At 34.7% G+C, this 10,070-nt stretch overlaps 1 protein-coding gene across 1 annotated transcript in view; it reads left to right on the top strand.

The window, feature by feature from the left end:
- The first annotated feature begins 1,196 nt into the window (after positions 1–1,196).
- The window catches only part of LOC110451725 (G protein-coupled receptor kinase 5-like), a 52,568-nt gene continuing 43,694 nt past the window's right edge, over positions 1,197–10,070 (top strand). Inside the window, exon 1 of the mRNA XM_021499876.1 lies at positions 1,197–1,369. Coding sequence (XP_021355551.1) covers positions 1,318–1,369 — 52 coding nt within the window. The 5' untranslated portion in view covers positions 1,197–1,317. The remainder of the gene's footprint in view (positions 1,370–10,070) is intronic.

Below are 10,070 nucleotides of genomic sequence, written 5' to 3'. Positions count from 1 at the left end.
TTCTATTTAATGAAATCAAAATAGTTGATAGCATTTAATGTCTGACATTTTTGTATGTCATGGCGCAGTATCCGTCGCCTTGAGACAAGTGCCAGGGATACTGGTATTTGGTAACTTGAATACTGGTAGGAGGGTATATCATGTTTGTTCATATAAATGTCCTTGACCAAATGCTTTAAGTTCACGGTAGTCAAATGTGTTATCTCCGCATTAAAGCCATTTTGGTCTCTGTAGAGTATAACATATAGATAGATATGGGGCAAAGAAGTTATTCCAACAGTGTGGACAAGTTTAGGTTGTCAAATTTTCGGAGCGATCCGCTCCTTTTTCAAGACACATATAGATAGATAAACATCCCATGAGTGACAAAGAGGAAGTAGGGTTTCGACAGGAATTATGCTGGGGTAAAAGACTATATTACTTTGTTAAAAAATGACCTTGATCCACTTTGAAAGTCACAGAGGTTAACACTTTTTCAGAATGTTATCTAAGTCCGTGATTTCATTTAGTCGGTGGTGTGCTGAGGGTTTTGTGATTCTTAGTATCAAGTTTGTTGAAGTCAATAACATTCACCAATTATCAACTTATAGAGGTCACATGGTTCAAAACTGTAACTTCTAAACAACCATGAGAGGCCTAGGACCATTATTTTCTGTATGTGGCATGCTGGGACAAAAGGCTATCAAGTTATTACCATTGTATGACCTTAATCCATTTTCAAGACCGCATGGGGTCAATTTAACGATCTCCTGACTGAATAAAAAAGAAGCTAAGGCTCAAGATGTTTGGCACGTAGCATGCTGTAGTGAAGGGTTGTCAATCTTGTTTAAACAAATGTATTTTGACATACTTTCAAGATCATATTAATGAAAACCAGGTAAATGATGCAGTCCCAATATGTCTATTGTTTTTGTTAGGCCTTTGTAAGTGTATTTATTTATGTACTATGTATATTTTAGAACCCTAAAATAATGCCACTAAAAGATAACCAATGTCTGAATTTTAGTGACTGTTCTTGTGTTAATCGTGTTTCATGCGCAAACTATTTTGTTTAAAATTTACCTGTGAGTAATTTTATGCAATTACAAATTGTGCATAATTTTATCATGTAGGAGTTATCGCCCTTGCAACACTAATCGATCCGACGATGAGGTTTATTTTGACCAATGAGAATTGACGTCTCTCTCATTTTCCGAATCTGATCGCCATATTGCTTCTTCCTATACCACACCCAGGCGAGCCGATTAGGAGGATAGTGGACTCAAAATAGGGTCTAATACTGACCCTTTTTGAAGCCCATTACCTCAAAAAAGACAAATGGAACTAGAAAATATTGTTGCAAACACCGTCTACATCAAAGCCAGAGAAGGTGAGATATTTTAATTGTTCGTAGTTACACGGTCGTGTCTTTTCATCTCGAAGTGCATTTGACGTTTCGTCTGTTTTTACTGCACTCGTCTGCTCGGATGCCGCAAACTCCGTGCAACGTTCAAATAACGCTTCATTGTTGTCATATTTAGATAATTGCACCTTATATAGGGTCAATAAAGCCCGATTTGTTTTGTTTATACAACGTGTGTATTGCACTGTGTATTGGTTCCCCCTTCCTTTTGCCCCAGCATCCCTGTCAGAGATTTCGGATTCGTGATAATTTTTTCATCGTTAATCAACATTTTTGAATAGCATGTAATATATATTTGGGAATCATCGAGTCTAATTATATTTCCTAGGATAAATCGTAATTTTGATTTTGAGATGTCTGACCTGGTTGTTGAAATACCGGATAATGCACTTGATACGAGGCACTTGGATGTCATGCATCCGAATGAGGCCCCCAAAGGGTTATTTACTTCTCTATCTCCCTACATGATAAGGAATAATTAAAAAACGCATCTTATATTCTTATTGTCTCAAGTTGTGAAGTCAATTTGACATTTTCATGATTTTTAATCGGTTTATTAATCCTTGATTAAGTTTTCAGTTTTGATTAAATTAACATAAGAAAGTCTTCATTCTATAAATACATTGAAACTGTCTACAGTATATGAAACTACTGTAATGTGAGTTTTCCAGGTCAGGTATGTGTGAATTTTCCGTTGTAATAGACCATGGATTGATCATTGAATGTTAAATGTTCTGGATATTCATATATAGCAGTGGTACTATCCTGGTATCTCATTCCACATTTGGGATACCCATCACAGTTGTTTATATTATTTTTTTCTCCGACGTATCTATCATAAATTGAGTGTTAACCTAGATTTGTCCTTTATGTGAATGCTGCTACCTTGAAATAAGAAAAACAGGCCTTCGATATTTAAAAATATTCATACAATTAAATCAGGACATGTTGTCCTACCTTTGAAAAACACCTCAAGGATGATTTTCTATCATTTTTGACTTTGGTCCCGGAAATTATCAACATACTATTGTATTAGTAGTCATAAATATAGGTATAGTACCTGCTATAAGAATTTTGTTCTGTGTGAAAAATGTTCACGACTAATTATACGAATGAAAAACTAAAAAATCAGAACTCCTCATACATTTATTATTTTACAGGGGTGCACCATTTCATATTTTGAGTACAAGCCTGAAGGCTGATTAAAACAAAATCATGTAACTGTTTCTGTCTTGCAGATAATTATATGATAGCTGATAGGATAATGACCGCTTTACATTGAAAAATGGCCTTTTTATTTCCAAACTTGACTTAAATTCCCAATCGGTTAAAACAATTATTTCATCCCCAAAATCACCAAATGAATGTGGCCAAAACTTAATTAAAACCTTAGCAGACTGAGTTTCATAGGGAAATTATTTCAAGGCTTTTTTCTCACCATTTTAAGAATAGGGCCAGTGGCTTTTAGAAATGTGAAAAAATATCATGGTAAACTAAATTGGAAATTTTCTGAATTATATCATCACTGCAAGACTAAAGTGTTGCTTTTCCAGTGGTGGCGTAAACATTAAGTTTCTGCGTTTAAGTTGGTTTCACTAAAAGTGTATGTGCTAGACCAACCAAACTTGGATGCAGCCTACCTTTCATGGTCCATTGACTTTGTCAGCATCTCCATCAACATTAAGTTTTTGCATTTAAGTTAGTTTCTCTGAAAATATATAAGTGCTCGACCAACCAAACTTGACATGTGTATTGTTGGTCAAAGCGGGGCACAGGCGACTGAGACATATCAATCCAAATCATGGCTTGTTATTTCATTTCAAAGAGGTTTTCATTTTCGATCTTTTTGTTAAAATGTCATCTGTATACAAGCTGAGAATTGGGAAATTTTAAAGAGATTTTGGGAAATAACACCAAGAATTTTGATTAGAAATATAACAAAATTTTAATTTAGAGTCACAAAACCCCCCCAGAAAAAGCCCTGTATATAGATAGAATTGCAAATTAAAAAAAAATGTTATCATTCTGCCCTCTGGGCCCCTCTTTGTTCTGATCTAAACTCATTCACCCCTGAAGACCTGTTTGAACTCTTTTAACTCAAAGGTTGAAATAGTTCATTATGAAATTTCAGACGTGATACAGCTGCCGTAGGGAAGCATCTGAGGGCAGCGTAACATATCATTTAAAAAATCTGAAAGTGAAAATGTAAAAAAGTACCGCAGACAGTTCTGATACCCTTGACCTCGTTAACAATACGGTTGCTTTAATAAACTGATCTATACCATCAATGGTACAGTTCCCTGGCCAAGTCATACAGAAGTTATATAAGCTCATTCATCCCTACATATTCAAACTGGACTGGCCAAGTCATTGATTTGGTAAGGTTCAAATGTGACTTTAGGGGTATATTGGTTAAGGGGGATTACTTTAATATGAATAAAAACTACTGTGGAATTCTGTAGCGTTGTATCTGCAGTGGGACAGGGATTATCATTAAGTTCCAATTTAGGCCAACAAAAATATAGTCTGTTTAGGGTTGCATGGGCAAAAAAACTAGGGTAGGTAGGTCAGTGTTTTTTTGTTTTTTGTATATTTTTGGTCATGTGATTATGACCCTACTATTGTATGTAAAACAAAGAATAACATAAACAAGGTTCATTTGGAGGCAAATTGAGCTCCATATGATGACATTTAGCGCCAACACGGAGCTGGAAGCCATTTTGAAAGGCAAGGAACCTTCTAAAATTCGAAAATCAGTGGGTTTTTTGTTTGTTATTTTGTTATTTTTTTTCATCAAAAAGTTTTGGGTCTGGGGTAAAAAGCTAGGGTCGGACGGGAACCCTAAACAGACCCTTTTTTTTGGCCTTAGTGTAAGCACTTTGTAAAATTTTGTATTGATTGCAGAGACATATAGTCAAGGATGAAAAGATGTATAAATTGAATAATTTTCAACTTTGGGACTGGATCAATCAAAGTTTCTTCTGATTCAGATGCAGAAGAAAACATTTTTTTTAGATCTGATAGTTTTAGCAGGGCAATAACATGTCACAAGGTTGTAAAAAGGGAAAATACTAATTTGTTTAGGTATTAACTTGATGATGTTCCGATGGTTATCGAGCATACTCTTTTGTAGTTTGAATATCAAACAGATGAACCATAGTAATTCCTAGAGCTCAATGGAAGATGTTGGTTAATAGTTTAATTGTTTAGTTATATCAAAGACTCTATGCATCTTTTTCTATGATCCTTAGGGCAATATTAAGTTATCTGAAATTGCAACAGATTATTTTGCAGAACGATCGTTGAGTTTGTACAGCAGGCTTTGAAATAGTTTTGGACATTTTTTATAACATGATTATAGATTTGGACTCAAAACTGTGCAGTTCTGTTTTTTTAATGAGGTCAATGTGATCTTTTATGTTCATCACTAGAAAACACATATTTTTACCTCTGAAACATATAGTTGAAGCGATGGTAGCTTGGCTAGATTAATTCAGCTGATCTGTCCATACCACGTTATGGTTAAACTTTTGTGTTTAGCTCTGTTACTCTAATACTCGAAGTTAAAGAGTCGTCAAACATCATTGTACATCTTGAGAATTATACCAATATATTTATTTTGTTTTATTCTTAAAGTTGGTCACTGTGACCTATATTTTCCATTGCACTGACTTCCATTTATTTGGCATTTCTACTTCTTTTATTCTGGAAGTCCAACAGTCATCAAACTTGATATATCAGGGTTAGAAATATTTTTAAAAATCCATTAGTCAGTAGTGCTAACATTTCTAATTTTGCTGGTCCATGTGCAAATCCCACTAATTTTATATAACCCAGTATTATTCAACATGATAAATGATACCATTTTTTGACAAGTCAGTTTGGCTATATTAGCGTTTAGAACCACTAGTCCAGCTGGAGATTTCACTGAGTCACAGACTATCAGCAGGCTACCCTTATTGTTGAGCCCTGCAGTATATTGGTACATCTGGTGAACTAAACCATATAGGATACATGTGTCAATTGTATGTCACCATGGCCTATATTTCCTGCTTGAATGACTTTTATTAGTGTTTGCATTTATAATTATCTCTTCTTTCTTTTCTTAGAATTCGAGTTGAGCTCCACTTCTATCCACATTTACTCATATTCACAAATAATTCAATTTTTTTTACCCATCTTCTAGCTTGATCTGATCATGACTACACAATAAAGTAATGAATGTATAATCTTTAATATGATTGCCAATTATAATTTATATTGATATCTTTTGTCTATTTTGTGCCTTCCAATCAAGAACAATAGAAGTGAATAATCTGAGCTTTCATGACCAGTAGACTTTTGGAAATAAGATTTCGACCCCCCTCCCCCATCACCCAATTTAAAAAAAAAAAAAAATGATGGTGACTTCGTAAAAAGTCTGTCAAGTCATTTTATTTTAACTGTCACGTCATTGTGACATTAAGCTCGGGTTGCAGTAACAGGCTACATGGGTAAACATATTGGGTAACAAAATTGATCTTACAAGACAATATTACACAGATGTTAAATTTTGTATTTTGATATTGTAGATTCTGTTTCAACAATCTATATAATAAGCTTTAGGAGTTTGTGTGGAGTTCGTGTGGTACAGGAATAAATCTGTCACTGTGTGTAATTTTACCCTTCATCTTGTTGATGAGAATATGTCATGTTGATATATAATATTATATATATGGAGTGATTTTCTGTCCAAATGAAACATTTCTTAATGGAGCCTGCATGAACACCTGTTTACAGTAATGTATATGTTATACCACTGTAGGGTTCACATCGGGACTGCCTTGGTATTAAATGGATACAAAAAATGCTGGGAATCCAAAACATTTTAAAGATTTGTTTTAATATTTATGTATATATATATACACCGGTAGTTACTTTTTTGGTTGAAGCGACAAGAGGAGAATAAAAAAACAGAATAGCTGAGTTTGACTTGATGAAGGACCACAAAATGAATTATTGTATATATTACCTTGACCTTCATCTATACAGACATACCTAATTTTTCCAGTAACAGGTCCATGCCTGGTAATAAGCCCACCCTTGTAGTGTAGTGAAAATGCTGACAAAGTTTAATATTTAACTTACCTATAATACTAGAATCAAGTCTCTCAGTGGCAAGCAAACAATATTGTATAAGCTTGGCCTTAATTGGGAAATGGCCTTGTTTGGTGACTAAACTCTTGTCAATGTTGGGTCCTGCACACCAGCTGCAGAGCCATCTGTGGTCAGATGAGAAATGGCTAATTGGAAAGGGCCCCCTGGACAAAATAATTGCAGACCATGCATGTGTACGTAACATCAGCTGTGCAGATTATTGTCGCTGACAACTTGACACATTTTCTCTTTCAAAAAAAATCTGACTTCCTTTTTAAATTTTTGTTATAAAGTTTATACGAATCTTGAGTCTTGAGTTTGTAGTGACTGATGGCAGTAAACTTTATACATGTATCTTTTTCAAGTTCTCTTGCGTGGGCATTTATTGAAACTTAATATTTTCCTGATTCAGATTTTTTTTATTATACACATTGTGGATTATTTATAAAAAAAAAATATACCCCCAGTATGTATGAGGATTTTCAGGCAAGTAGCCTGAGATGTATTTCTATCCAGTGGTGTCCTAGGTCAAGTTATGTTACTTAACTCATTCACCTTTGAGATTTTAAAATGAACTATTCCAACATTTGAATCGGAAGAGTTTAAATGGGTCTTCAGGTTTGAATGAGTTAATTCAATGTCATCCAGGTTTGGTGTACCAGCGTAAATGTAATTTTGTTCGGTCAGGTTATAAGGAGGTTGCTATGTAGACCCCCTCCTCCCAGGCCTGACCAGGTCTGGTCAATGATTTATAGAACTTAGACTTTCATTCAACAATTCCAGCACTGCCCAACCGCATACTCAGTTACAGCTGAGTAGACTAGAACAAGCAGACAAAAGTATCACGAGCCCAGCGTCCTACCACTATAGACTGTAAGGATTTATCATGATCATTATATATATATATTATACATGTACATGCATAGTGAACATATTTTGATTTACCATCATAATTGAATTTGAAATTTCCCACGAATGTGTGAAAGATTGATGTTGAAGCAGCCATATAGCTGGCAGTAATAGCTGGTATTTCCTTCTTAATTTATTACACATGCTTTTTATGCGGAAGGAAGTTTTGATTTTTACCTGCAAGATAAAACCAGGTAATGGGAAAAAACACCGCATATATATATATATGAGTACTGATTTGCGATGCACAGGTACATTGTTGTGTCGAATAACGTTGTACAAATGATCTAGGTCTTGAACTTGATCATAGTCATCTGAGATAGATTCCAATTTCTTGTCGTGTAAAGACAGTAAATGAGACAACATTAACGATTTAATAGAGGGCAGTATATGCTGTGTATTTTATGGTACATAAACCACCTATGTAGGAACATCGTGCATGGTAGCGTGTTCTCCAGGTGTGTATAGGACTATTTATCACTCGTTCCCATTGCTGGGCAAAAACTGCTGTTTCTCTCAATAAAAGATGCATACATATTGCAGTTATTTTTTTGTGTGTGATATATCCCTGGCATTTTGGATATATACATGTGCGTGTACCAGTATACATCCATTCTGAATCGCCCCTTGTAGTATATAGTGTAGCTATACCAAAGTTTATTATTATAAATATATTTATCTTGGGCATGTGTACGTAGCTCTCGCGATTAACAGGTTTGGTTAATAGTTATCTTTATTCTAAGTTGAAAAAATGACTGTTGTCTAGGATTTTTGGGTCATATTTATTTATGGAGGCTCTCAAACAAATTCCCAATGTATACATATGATGTTTATGAGGTGAGAATCAGCTTGTCTTGTAAACATTCGACGAAATGGAAACAACGTCAATAGAAATCAACCCCGAAGCCTGGCAAATTTCACGTTTTATAAATAGTTAGACAGAGAATCAAATGAAAACATCACCTTGAGTTTTGTTTTTCATGTTGCGTATGTAACGATGTCATTGTATTGTACCTTACTACAATTATTACGTATGTTTATTAACATGTTATATTTCAAATATAGATGTGATCTGTTGTAAGGTACTGTATGGACCCACCGCTTTTCTATAATGCATATTAGTCTTAAAAAAGTTATTTTCCTGTTAAAATTATGTTATTTCCTCGTTTCCTATATTCATTTTTCACACAACAAGTTGGACTGGAATTATTCTGTTATGAAAAACGAACAGGTTAGGTATTGTGGTGTGATGTTGTTTTCGATAAACCTTTAAAATGACGGGGCTTTTCATTGACCATTGGCTTTAAGAAATTTCAGAAATCAAAGAAAAGTCTACCTGAACTTTGGAGAGTCCAAACATATGTCAAATAGCTTTGTAGCCCACCTGTCTTTTAAAACTCAAAAAGTCAAGGCTCATTTCGGAAGTCAAGGGTCTACTTACAGTCCGAAATGACCTCTAAAAGTAGTATGATAACTTTTATAGCCAATGATTATTCTAGAAAATGTTTCGTTTAAAGTAATCAAGCTATTAGTTCCCACATGTATACAAAATAAGGTCTTCTATAATATCCACTATCTGAAGGACTGTCATCAGCTCAAGATTAAATATATCCCCTTGTATACATTTACATGGTGAATTTCCTGACCATCCCTAGAGCCTACTTTGATGAAATATTTCTGATTTAGCCAAAAAATGTTTCTTGTCTCCAAACAATCCTTTATATTTTGGTTTTGCATATATCCATATCTTTTTAATTTCTCGGGTTATTTTTGAAAACCCCCCACCAATATACAAAAAAAAAAAGTAAAGAAAACATCTGATTGTCCACATACCGAGTCTATCTTTTGGACAACAAAACCTGTATTTTTGGCCTAATGTTGACCTTAGCTTTATTACTTGAATGAATTTGGACTGCATACTTTGGTCATCGGTTACTGTTGTCTGGACATATCCCAGCTGTGTGTGTATTAGTTAGCAGGGCAGCACCGGGGTACCTGGTCCTATGGAATCTAGTTAATGGTCATCTTGTGAGTTAGGATTACCAGATATCATGTTCCATAAAAACAGACTTTTCTTTCACTTACATGTACGACTTTTACATACATTTATATATTCATGTACATTGTTTTTCAAAGGTATTTAGGTACTTTTTATAATCCCTTCCAAAATAGTAGGAGGTATATACAGGAAGGACATTGCTGGGGAAACTGTAGACCAAGTGTTTGTCGAGGCAACTACATTGCATGTACCATACTTGCCAACTTTTTGAAATTTCCACAGGGGAGATTCTACATGCTCAAGATAAAAACATGAATAAAGTTGTGTATCTACTCCTTAGAGACAAAATAATCCTTTAAAATGACATATTTTAAGTTGTTTTTTCAGATAAAATCATCACATCTTAAAATATAGTAATAGTTTAACAAATTCACTAGTTGAAAATACTTAACTTATGGGTCCAAAATCGGGACTTAATTTATGGGCCCAAAATCGGGTGTCTCCTTCCTAAATAGGGAGGGTTGGCAATTATGCATGTATATGCAGAAGGGCATCCCGCACCCCTCACCGTGACCAGGACCAGGGCTCTGGTCCTCATCCCTCCATAAAATCATACTCAGATTC

The sequence above is a fragment of the Mizuhopecten yessoensis genome, unplaced genomic scaffold (assembly GCF_002113885.1).
Source record: "Mizuhopecten yessoensis strain PY_sf001 unplaced genomic scaffold, ASM211388v2 scaffold6169, whole genome shotgun sequence".
NCBI lineage: Eukaryota > Metazoa > Mollusca > Bivalvia > Pectinida > Pectinidae > Mizuhopecten > Mizuhopecten yessoensis.
Note: the sequence above shows the minus strand (reverse complement) of the source record. Positions and strands in the feature narration are given on the sequence as shown.